This window comes from Somniosus microcephalus, unplaced genomic scaffold (assembly GCF_052327205.1).
Source record: "Somniosus microcephalus isolate GS21.2 unplaced genomic scaffold, FLI_Smic_1.0 unresolved_chr7, whole genome shotgun sequence".
Taxonomy (NCBI): domain Eukaryota; kingdom Metazoa; phylum Chordata; class Chondrichthyes; order Squaliformes; family Somniosidae; genus Somniosus; species Somniosus microcephalus.
In genome coordinates this window covers 3,424,247-3,437,127 of record NW_028225185.1, presented here as the reverse complement: position 1 = coordinate 3,437,127, position 12,881 = coordinate 3,424,247, and the positions used below count along the sequence as shown (strand labels likewise).

At 55.7% G+C, this 12,881-nt stretch overlaps 1 protein-coding gene across 4 annotated transcripts in view; it reads left to right on the top strand.

The window, feature by feature from the left end:
• rusc1 (RUN and SH3 domain containing 1) overlaps positions 1–12,881 on the top strand; it is a 40,231-nt gene that overhangs the window by 8,402 nt on the left and 18,948 nt on the right. Inside the window, exons 3-4 of one of the 4 annotated variants that reach the window (XM_085978470.1) lie at positions 7,723–8,379; positions 12,536–12,670. The exons of 1 other annotated variant lie outside the window; for it this stretch is intronic. In XM_085978470.1, coding sequence (XP_085834596.1) covers positions 7,723–8,379; positions 12,536–12,670 — 792 coding nt within the window. The remainder of the gene's footprint in view (positions 1–7,722; positions 8,380–12,535; positions 12,671–12,881) is intronic. 2 more of the 4 variants (XM_085978471.1, XM_085978472.1) reach the window with 2 other exon arrangements.

The window sequence follows — 12,881 nt, the reverse complement described above, 5'->3', positions numbered from 1 at the left end:
GAATCTTTGGAATTCTCTACCCAGAGGGCTGTGGAGGCTCAGTCATTGGGTATATTCAAAACAGAAGTCGATAGATTTCTGACTAGTAAAGGCATCAAGGGATATGGCGATAGGGCCGGTGAATGGAGTTGAGGTCGATGATCAGCCATGATCTCATTGAATGGCGGAGCAGGCTCGAGGGGCCGAATGGCCGACTCCTGCTCCTAATTCTTATGTTCTAATGTTGTTATCTGATCGAGGTGTTTAAGATGATTAAAGGGTAGATCGAGAGAGAGAAACTATTTCCTCTGGTGGGGGGAGTCCAGAACAAGGGGGGCGTCACCTTAAAATTAGAGCCAGGCCGTTCAGGGGGTAATAAAAACAGAAAATGCCGGAGATACTCAGCAGGTCAGGGCAGCATCTGTGAAGAGAGAAACAGAGTTAACGTTTCAGGTCGATGACCTTTCGTCAGAACTGGAAAAAAAGCAGGAAATGGGACAGATTTTTAAGCAAGTGTTGGGGCTGGGAAAAGGGGGAGGGGATGAAAGAACGAAAGGGAAGGTCTGTGATAGGATAGAAAGCAGGAGAGATTAAGAGACACTGCGACATTCAAGGCAAAAGGAAAGGTTCAGGGATGATGTCAGGAAGCACTTCTTCACACAAAGGGTGGTGGAAATCTGGAACTCGCTCCCTCAAAAAGCTGTCGAGGCCGGGGGTCAATTGAAAATGTCAAAACTGAGATCGATAGATTTTTGGCTGGGCCAAGGGGATTGAGGGTTACAGAACCAAGGCGGGCGGATGGCGCTAAGATACAGGATCAGCCCCGATCTAATTAAATGGAACAGGCCCGAGGGGCTGAACGGCCTTCTCCTGTTCCTGTGTTCTCGTTGGCTGTGAAGCACTTTGGTCGCCTTATCTGAGGAAGGATGTTCTTGCCATGGAGGGAGTGCAGCGAAGATTCACCAGGCTGATACCTGGGATGGCAGGAATGACGTATGAGGAGAGATTGGGTCGATTGGGCTTGTACTCGCTGGAGTTTAGAAGAATGAGAGGGGATCTCATTGAAACTTATAAAATTCTAACAGGACTAGACAGACTAGATGCAGGAAGGATGTTCCCGATGGCCGGGGAGTCCAGAACCAGGGGTCACAGTCTAAGGATAAGGGGTAAGCCATTTAGGACAGAGATGAGGAGGAATTTCTTCACCCAGAGAGTGGTGAACCTGTGGAATTCTCCACCACAGAAGGCAGTTGAGGCCAATTCATTAAATATATTCAAGAAGGAGTTGGATGTATTTCTTAAGGCTAAAGGGATCAAGGGATATGGGGAGAAAGCAGGGACAGGGTACTGAATTTGGATGATCAGCCATGATCTCATTGAATGGCGGAGCAGGCTCGAGGGGCCGAATGGCCTACTCCTGCTCCTATCTTCTATGGGACTGGAGAAATGCGAGTTCTTTTCTGATGGACGATTAAGCAGTGGAAGGGTTAATAGCAGAGTGCAGTTATAGAGAGACTGTGTGTGTGTGTCGTAAGAGCAATGAGCTTTACTTTCACTTTGGACCTGCCTTGAGGCTGGGGCCGACCCAGCTTGTTGCTGCTGAACCTGGACATGCAGCGAGAGGGGATAAGAGAGTGCTGAGCCGCTGGTGCCGGCGAGGGGGCGGTGGGCTCGGACAGTGGGGTCCGTGGGTCATTCTCCTGAAAACAGCTGGGCCCCCCCCCCACCCCCGGGGCGAGAGACTGAGGCCTGTGCTCTCCTTACATCTCCTGTGGCTCCGCGCCTCGAGGTAAGCAGGCGAGCTACAGCCGCAGACCAGCCCGGGGGGCAGAGGGTTGCAGAGATTTACCAACACGGCCCCGGTTGGCGGGGGGGGGGGGGGGAGCGAGGTGCTTCAGTGCCGCGGAGAGGCCGGAGGCGCTGGGGTTGTTCTCCTTCGAGCAGAGAAGGTTTGGGGCGGAGGGGGGGGAGATTTGACAGAGGCGTTCAAAATCGGGAAGGGGGTTTAGTAAATAAGGGGAAACTGTTTCCCTATCTCCGTAACCTTCTCCAGCCCCACAACCCTCCCCGATCTCTGCGCTCCTCCAATTCAGGCCTCTTGCACACCCCCGATTGCCTTCAGCCGCCTGGGCCCCAAGCTCTGGAATTCCCTCCCTAAACCTCTCCGCCTCTCTCTCCTCCTTTAAGACGCTCCTTAAAACCGACCTCTCTGACCCAGCTTTTGGTTACCTGTCCTAATATCTCCTCGTGAGGCTCGGTGTCGAATTTTGTCTGATTTACGCTCCCCGTGCAGCGCTTCGGGAGGTTAAAGGCGCCGGATAATCGCGGGGTTGCTGTTGCCGATACTGTACCAAGTATTAAAATGCCGCTCCTGCAGGCTTGAAATTCAAACGCGGCAAACCTGTTTCGCCAGTGAGAGATACAAGCACATACGGCGAGGTGGGCTGCAGTTTGGAGAACCACCCCCCCCTGCCCCCTACCCTGTCGTGCCTTCTTTGGGGGGGTCGGAGTTGAGGGGTGGGGGGTTGGCAGGGGAAGTGGACCCCGAGTGTTCGTGCACACGTCCCAGCGACTGGTCACTGAGCGGCTTTAGTGTGGGAGCACATCCGCCAAAGTGGCGACGGCCCCATGGAAACAGCGAGTGCCCGTTGCAAATCAGGGGAAAAAGTTAACTAGAATTAGCCAATGATTGAAAGGCAGCCGCAGGTGACGGACTGCAGAAAGTGACGGGGGGGGGGGGGGGTTTCAGTGTAATTACTCATTACATAGAAACATAGAAGATAGGAGCAGGAGTAGGCCATTCAGCCCCTCGAGCCTGCTCCGCCATTCAATGAGATCATGGCTGATCATCCAAACTCAGTACCCTGTCCCTGCCTTCTCCCCATATCCCTTGATCCCTTTAGCCTTAAGAAATACATCCAACTCCTTCTTGAATATATTTAATGAATTGGCCTCAACTGCCTTCTGTGGTGGAGAATTCCACAGGTTCACCACTCTCTGGGTGATGACGGGGGGGAGGAGCGGGAGTCAGCGGAGGGGGTGAGGATCCTGGAATCGCGCGGGGGCCTCCGCTCGTCGGGACACTCTTGGAGTGAGGGGCTCGAACCCTGGAGCTTGGACTCGGGAAGCGGGAATGCTCTCACCCCGAGTAATCAGGTTAAATACAGGTAGGAACCGGGCGTTACCTTGCAGGGTGAGAATCGGCTCCAGCTGCCTGACCGTGAGCTGCCAAATATAGCAGTCAGATATTTATATCACATAGCAAGAGGCCGCAGCAGTCAAACCCAGGGCACCCAGCCTCATTAAAGAGGCCTCTTTAAAGCACATGGGATTGGGGGCAAGGTACTGACTTGGATAGAGAACTGGTTGGCAGACAGGAAGCAAAGAGTTGGAATAAACGGGTCTTTTTCCGAGTGGCAGTCAGTGACTAGTGGGGTACCGCAGGGATCGGTCCTAGGACCCCAGCTATTCACAATATATATTAATGATCTAGACGAGGGAACTAGATGTAATATCTCCAAGTTTGCAGATGACACAAAGCTGGGTGGGCGTGTGTGCTGTGAGGAGGATGCCGAGAAACTCCAGTATGATTTGGACAGGTTGGGTGATTGGGCAGATGCAGTGTAATGTGGATAAATGCGAGGTTATCCACTTTGGTGGCAAAAACAGGAAGGCAGATTATTATCTGAATGGCAATAGATTGGGAGAAGGGGAAGTGCAACGAGACCTGGGTGTCCTTGTGCACCAGTCGCTGAAGGTAAGCATGCAGGTGCAGCAGGCGGTTAAGAAGGCAAATGGTATGTTGGCCTTCGTAGCGAGAGGGTTTGAGTACAGGAACAAGGATGTCTTACTGCAGTTGTACAGGGCCTTGGTGAGACCACACCTTGAGTATTGTGTGCAGTTTTGGTCGCCTTATCTGAGGAAGGATGTTCTTGCCATGGAGGGAGTGCAGCGAAGATTCACCAGGCTGATACCTGGGATGGCAGGAATGACGTATGAGGAGAGATTGGGTGGATTGGGCTTGTACTCGCTGGAGTTTAGAAGAATGAGAGGGGATCTCATTGAAACTTATAAAATTCTGACAGGACTGGACAGACTGGATGCAGGAAGGATGTTCCCGATGGCGGGGGAATCCAGAACCAGGGGTCACAGTCTAAGGATAAGGGGTAAGCCATTTAGGACAGAGATGAGGAGGAATTTCTTCACCCAGAGAGTGGTGAACCTGTGGAATTCTCTACCACACAAGGCAGTTGAGGCCAATTCATTAAATATATTCAAGAAAGAGTTGGATATATTTCTTAAGGCTAAAGGGATCAAGGGATATGGGGAGAAGGCAGGGACAGGGTACTGAATTTGGATGATCAGCCATGATCTCATTGAATGGCGGAGCAGGCTCGAGGGGCCGAATGGCCTCCTCCTGCTCCTATCTTCTATGTTTCTATGTTAAAACCGACCTCTTCGACCCAGCTTTTGGGCACCTGTCCTAATATCCTGATGTGGCTCGGTGTCAAATATTGTTTGATAATCGCTCCTGTGAAGCGCCGCGGGACGTTTTACTACATTAAAGGCGCTGTATAAAATACAAGTTGCCCCTCCTCTTCAAAACTGAAGCACACATCAATCCCTCCCTCACGTTCACGAGACACTGTGCGATATAGTCACGGCCGGACGAGCTCAACATCGTTCGAGCACTAGCTGCAGGTTCACCAAATGATGCGCGGAGCTCAATTTTGTTACAGTTTAGTTTTCATTTAGTATTTCTATATTAAAAATGAACCATTCTTAGTGTACGGTATCAGAAGATACGACAGTGAGGTTGAACGGGGGATTTTGGGCGAAGGGAGATATATAGGGGATAATACAGTGTGGGGGCTGTGGAGGTGAATAAAATGGAATTTTCTCAATGCATCGTTCGCTGCTCTTGCGCGGGTCGGTTAGAGGGGGCTAGCGAGAAGGATCAGCCAGGGTTCCTGCTCCTGATCACTGTCCAGTGACCCCTGGGTTAGAGAGAGGGGAAATCAGCCAGGGTTCCTGCTCCTGATCACTGTCCAGTGACCCCTGGGTTAGAGAGAGAGGCAATCAGCCAGGGTTCCTGCTCCTGATCACAGTCTAGTGACCCCTGGGTTAGAGAGAGGGGGAAATCAGCCAGGGTTCCTGCTCCTGATCACTGTCTGGTGACCCCTGGGTTAGAGAGAGGGGAAATCAGCCAGGGTTCCTGCTCCTGATCACTGCCCAGTGACCCCTGGGTTAGAGAGAGGGGAAATCAGCCAGGGTTCCTGCTCCTGATCACTGCCCAGTGACCCCTGGGTCAGAAAGAGGGGAAATCAGCCAGGGTTCCTGCTCCTGCTCACTGTCCACTGACCCCTGGGTTAGAGAGAGGGGAAATCAGCCATGGTTCCTGCTCCTGATCACTGTCCAGTGATCCCTGGGTTAGAGCGAGGGGAAATCAGCCAGGGTACCTGCTCCTGATCACTGCCCAGTGACCCCTGGGTTAGAGAGAGGGGAAATCAGCCAGGGTTCCTGCTCCTGATCACTGTCCAGTGACCCCTGGGTTAGAGCGAGGGGCAATCAGCCAGGGTTCCTGCTCCTGATCACTGCCCAGTGACCCCTGGGTTAGAGAGAGGGGAAATCAGCCAGGGTTCCTGCTCCTGATCACTGTCCAGTGACCCCTGGGTTAGAGAGAGGGGAAATCAGCCAGGGTTCCTGCTCCTGATCACTGTCCAGTGACCCCTGGGTTAGAGAGAGGGGAAATCAGCCAGGGTTCCTGCTCCTGATCACTGTCCAGTGACCCCTGGGTTAGAGAGAGGGGAAATCAGCCAGGGTTCCTGCTCCTGATCACTGTCCAGTGACCCCTGGGTTAGAGAGAGGGGAAATCAGCCAGGGTTCCTGCTCCTGATCACTGTCCAGTGACCCCTGGGTTAGAGAGAGGGGAAATCAGCCGGGGTTCCTGCTCCTGATCACTGCCCAGTGACCCCTGGGTTAGAGAGAGGGGGAAATCAGCCGGGGTTCCTGCTCCTGATCACTGTCCAGTGACCCCTGGGTTAGAGAGAGGGGAAATCAGCCAGGGTTCCTGCTCCTGATCACTGTCCAGTGACCCCTGGGTTAGAGCGAGGGGAAATCAGCTAGGGTTCCTGCTCCTGACCACTGCCCAGTGACCCCTGGGTTAGAGAGGGGGGAAATCAGCCAGGGTTCCTGCTCCTGATCACTGTCCAGTGACCCCTGGGTTAGAGAGAGGGGAAATCAGCCAGGATTCCTGCTCCTGATCACTGCCCAGTGACCCCTGGGTTAGAGAGAGGGGAAATCAGCCAGGGTTCCTGCTCCTGATCACTGCCCAGTGACCCCTGGGTTAGAGAGAGGGCGAAATCAGCCGGGGTTCCTGCTCCTGATCACTGTCCAGTGACCCCTGGGTTAGAGAGAGGGGAAATCAGCCAGGGTTCCTGCTCCTGATCACTGCCCAGTGACCCCTGGGTTAGAGAGAGGGGAAATCAGCCAGGGTTCCTGCTCCTGATCACTGCCCAGTGACCCCTGGGTTAGAGAGAGGGGAAATCAGCCAGGGTTCCTGCTCCTGATCACTGCCCAGTGACCCCTGGGTTAGAGAGAGGGGAAATCAGCCAGGGTTCCTGCTCCTGATCACTGCCCAGTGACCCCTGGGTTAGAGCGAGGGGAAATCAGCCAGGGTTCCTGCTCCTGATCACTGCCCAGTGACCCCTGGGTTAGAGAGAGGGGAAATCAGCCAGGGTTCCTGCTCCTGATCACTGTCCAGTGACCCCTGGGTTAGAGAGAGGGGAAATCAGCCAGGGTTCCTGCTCCTGATCACTGTCCAGTGACCCCTGGGTTAGAGAGAGGGGAAATCAGCCAGGGTTCCTGCTCCTGATCACTGCCCAGTGACCCCTGGGTTAGAGAGAGGGGAAATCAGCCAGGGTTCCTGCTCCTGATCGCTGTCCAGTGACCCCTGGGTTAGAGAGAGGGGAAATCAGACAGGGTTCCTGCTCCTGATCACTGCCCAGTGACCCCTGGGTTAGAGAGAGAGGAAATCAGCCAGGGTTCCTGCTCCTGATCACTGTCCAGTGACCCCTGGGTTAGAGAGAGAGGAAATCAGACAGGGTTCCTGCTCCTGATCACTGTCCAGTGACCCCTGGGTTAGAGAGAGAGGAAATCAGCCAGGGTTCCTGCTCCTGATCGCTGTCCAGTGACCCCTGAACCCCGGCGTGGGTCAGTGTCTCCAGGGTTCAGGGGGCGTTGCTGAGATATCACTTATTCTTGTTCATTCTTTTCATTATTTATAAATGTTTCATTTTGTCTGGAGTGTGACTAATTCATGTTTTTCTTTTTTCTCCATTACCCTGTCTTTACCTTCCTTCCCCGCATGCATTTTTCCATCTGTCTTTTGTGTTTTGTAAACTCCCCTGCCCCTCTCCTCCACCTCTCTCCCCTTCTCCCACCTTTCCCTTTCCCTCCCATCCCTCTCCCTCTCCTCTCTCCCTCTCCCACTCTCCCTCTCCCACTCTCCCTCCCATCTCTCTCGCTATCCTTCTGCCCTCTCTCTCTCTCTCTCTGTCTCGCTCTCACTCGCTCTGTCTCTCTCTCTCTCTCTCCCCCTCTCTCTCTGTCTCTGTCTCTCTCACTCTGACTCTCTCTCTCTCTCTCTCTCTGTCTCTCTCTCTCTCTCTGTCTCTCTCTCTCTCTCTGTCTCTCTCTCCCTCTCCCTCTCCTACATTCGCTCTCTCACACATGCCTCTCAAGCATTCGCGTCTCTCTTCCCCAAACACCAGAGACCCCAGACCCTGCAGCTCCAGCCCTTCCTCTGTCTCTCCGCCGACTTGTGCCCCCCGCGCTCCAGCCTCTCGCGCCCTGCTGGTCACTCGCCGGTCAGTGCTGGGGCCAGCACCGGCCCAGGCCCCGCGTGCCCTCTGACCTCGGCCCCCCTGACTCAACCCTCCCCCCAGGAGCAGCAGACCCGCGGCCTGCGCCCCGCGGCCAGGTCAGAGGTCGGCCCCGCCCCCCGCCAGCGCCGCCCGCGGCTGGACAGCGCCCCCTGCCCCGCCGCCGTGCGCCCTTCCCCCGTCGGGGCCTACTCCCCGCCTCAGCGAGGGAGCCTGTCCCTGCTGGACACTCCGGACCGCTCCTCCCTCTGGTCCCCTCTCTTCCCCCGGAGCCGGACCTTCCCGGTCGCGGAATTCCCTTCCCGCCGCGTGCCGCGCCCGCCCTCTCCCCTCCCCCGCCATGGCGCACGCTCCCGTTCCTGCGGAACCCGCTTCCCCCTCGGGCTCTGCTTCGGGATCGTTTCCCCAAATCCTGATCCTCCATCCTGCCTAGAGGTCGGCTCCCGACAGAACGAGCGTTGGAACTGCCAAGGATCAGAGGTCAAAGGTGAAGGGTTTTCCATTTGGAACGTTGGCAGTAAGTCACCTTCATTCTTTCAGTAACGCTGTCATCGCACAGACACTCGCACACTCACACTCACACACACTCGCACGCTCACACACACGCTCACACACACGCTCACACACACGCTCACACACACTCGCACACACACACTCAGACACTCGTACACACACACACGCTCACACACACTCGCACACACACACTCAGACACTCGTACACACACACACGCTCACACACACAAACGCTCACACACACACAAACGCTCACACACACACAAACGCTCACACACTCACAGACACTCGCACACACACACACTCACACTCGCACGCTCTCACACACACACACGCACACACACACACGCTCACACACACACACTCACAGACACTCGCACACTCACACACACACACACTCAGACACTCGCACGCTCTCACACGCACACACACACGCTCACACACACGCTCACACACACACACTCACAGACTCACTCGCACACACACTCAGACACTCGCACACACACGCTCACACACACACACAAACGCTCACACACTCACAGACACTCGCACGCTCTCACACACGCTCACACACACGCACACACACACACTCACAGACACTCGCACACTCACACACACTCGCACACAGACACTCAGACACTCGCACACACACACGCTCACACACACACAAACGCTCACACACACAGACACTCGCACACTCGCACGCTCTCACACACGCTCACACACGCTCACACACACGCACACGCTCACACACACGCTCACACACACACACTCACAGACACTCGCACACTCACACTCACACACACTCAGACACTCGCACACACACGCTCACACACACACAAACGCTCACACACTCAGACACTCGCACACGCTCACACACACACACTCACAGACTCACACACACACACTCGCACACTCGCACACACACACTCAGACACTCGCACACACACACGCTCACACACACACAAACGCTCACACACTCACAGACACTCGCACACTCAGACACTCGCACACTCGCACGCTCTCACACACGCTCACACACACGCACACACACACACACTCACAGACACTCGCACACTCACACACACTCGCACACAGACACTCAGACACTCGCACACACACACGCTCACACACACACAAACGCTCACACACACAGACACTCGCACACTCGCACGCTCTCACACGCTCACACACACGCACACACACACACACGCTCACACACACGCTCACACACACGCTCACACACACGCTCACACACACACGCTCACACACACGCTCACACACACACACTCACACACACACACACACACTCACACACTCAGACACTCACACACTCACACACTCAGACACTCGCACACACACACGCTCACACACACACAAACGCTCACACACTCAGACACTCGCACGCTCTCACATGCACACACACACACGCTCACAGACACTCACACACTCGCACACTCGCACACACACACTCAGACACTCGCACACACACACGCTCACACACACACAAACGCTCACACACTCACAGACACTCGCACACGCTCACACACGCACACACACACTCACAGACACTCGCACACTCACACACACACTCGCACACAGACACTCAGACACTCGCACACGCTCACACACACACACGCTCACACACACAGACACTCGCACGCTCTCACACACGCTCACACACACGCACACACACACGCTCACACTCTCACACACTCACACTCACACACACACACACACACGCTCACACACACACACACGCTCACACACTCACAGACACTCGCACGCTCTCACACGCACACACACACACACACACGCTCACACACACACACTCACAGACACTCACACACTCGCACACACACACTCAGACACACACACAAACGCTCACACACTCACAGACACTCGCACGCTCTCACACACGCTCACACACACGCTCACACACGCTCACACTCACACACTCGCACACACACACACACTCACAGACACTCGCACGCTCTCACACGCTCACACACACGCTCACACACACACACTCACAGACACTCGCACACTCACACACTCGCACACAGACACTCAGACACTCGCACACAGACACTCGCACACACACACGCTCACACACACACAAACGCTCACACACTCACAGACACTCGCACGCTCTCACACGCACACACACACACACACACACGCTCACACACACACACTCACAGACACTCACACACTCGCACACACACACTCAGACACACACACAAACGCTCACACACTCACAGACACTCGCACGCTCTCACACACGCTCACACACACGCTCACACACGCTCACACTCACACACACTCACACACACACACACACTCACACACACTCGCACGCTCTCACACGCTCACACACACGCTCACACACACACACTCACAGACACTCGCACACTCACACACTCGCACACAGACACTCAGACACTCGCACACAGACACTCGCACACACACACGCTCACACACACACAAACGCTCACACACTCACAGACACTCGCACGCTCTCACACACGCTCACACACACGCACACACACGCTCACACACACACACTCACAGACACTCGCACACTCACACACTCACTCACACACACACACACGCACACACACACGCTCACACACACACAAACGCTCGCACGCTCTCACACGCTCACACACACGCACACACACACACTCACAGACACTCACACACTCAGACACTCGCACGCACACACGCTCACACACACAAACGCTCACACACACACGCTCACACACACACACTCAGACACTCGCACACTCACAGACACTCGCACACTCGCACACACACACGCTCACACACACACAAACGCTCACACACTCAGACACTCGCACGCTCTCACACGCACACACACACACACGCTCACACACACACACTCACACACTCGCACACACACACTCAGACACTCGCACACACACACGCTCACACACACACAAACGCTCACACACTCACAGACACTCGCACGCTCTCACACACACGCACACACACACGCTCACACACGCTCACTCACACACACTCACAGACACTCGCACACTCGCACACACACACGCTCACACACACACAAACGCTCACACACTCACAGACACTCGCACGCTCTCACACACGCTCTCACACACGCTCACACACACGCACACACACGCTCACACACGCTCACACACACACACTCACAGACACTCGCACACTCACACTCGCACACTGACACACACACACACACGCTCACACACACACAAACGCTCGCACGCTCTCACACACGCACACGCACACACTCTCACGCACACACTCTCACGCACACTCTCACGCACACACTCACTCACGCACACACTCACTCACGCACACACTCACTCACGCACACACTCACTCACGCACACACTCACGCACACACTCACTCACGCACACACTCACTCACTCACACACGCTCACATGCACACACTCTCACATGCTCACACTCTCACACGCTCACTCTCACACACTCACTCTCTCTCACACACACTCACAGCCCGCACAGGGGTGGGGGGGTACAGCCCGCACGGGGTGTGGGGGGGTTACAGCCGGCACAGGGGGTACAGCCCACACGGGGGTACAGCCGGCACAGGGAGGGTACAACCCGCACAGGGGGGGTACAGCCCACACGGGGGTACAGCCCACACGGGGGTACAGCTCTGCGACTGATAGATTTTTGTTGGCTGAGGGTATCAAGGGTTACAGAACCAGAGCGGGTAAATGGAATTGATAAGCCCTGATCTAGTTGCATGGCAGAACAGGCTGGAGGGGCCGAATGGCCTCCTGTTCCTGTGTTATTCGTATACAGCACCAGGAATAAGATATTAGCAAAGCAGCGACCATAGTGGGGGGGAGAGGGGGGCCGCAGTTTGAAAAGTCCGTGACCCCAGAGTTTGAATGCGGTGGGCTAACAGTAACGGTGCGGGGACCAGTCCCAGCGTCTGCTCGTGTGACCCCCACAGACGCTCCTCCGCGTGCTCGACGGTCTCTGTGTTCACCTTAGCTGGGGCCCCTCGCCCCTCGCTCTCTGATTGCCCGGGGGGGGAATGGTGTTCTATTGGGAGGGAGATGGTCGCTGATCCCCGTTTATCACGCGCGCTCCGCGCTTTTCTTTTTGCTTTGTATTGCAGTCGGCCGCAGCCGCTCCTTGCCCGGAGGATCCCGCGCGGAATGGTGTGGAATGGCCGGCGCAACCACGACTCCCTCCCTTCGCACACCCTTCCCGGGGGGCAGCGGCCCCTCGCCGAGTCCGCAGCACAAGAGAGGTACTGGGGGGGGCGGTGGAGGGGGAGCGGGCGGGCAGGCGGTGTGGGGGAGGGGGAGCGGGCGGGCGGAGCGGGCGGGCGGTGTGGGGGCGTGTCACGTTCTCCCCCGAGTCCCGGACACTGGGAGGAGCCCGAGGGTTCGATCTGTCTCCCGGAGGTTTCTGCCGAGGGTCACTGGGCGGTGACATCCCTTTAATCCCTCGGCTTTGGT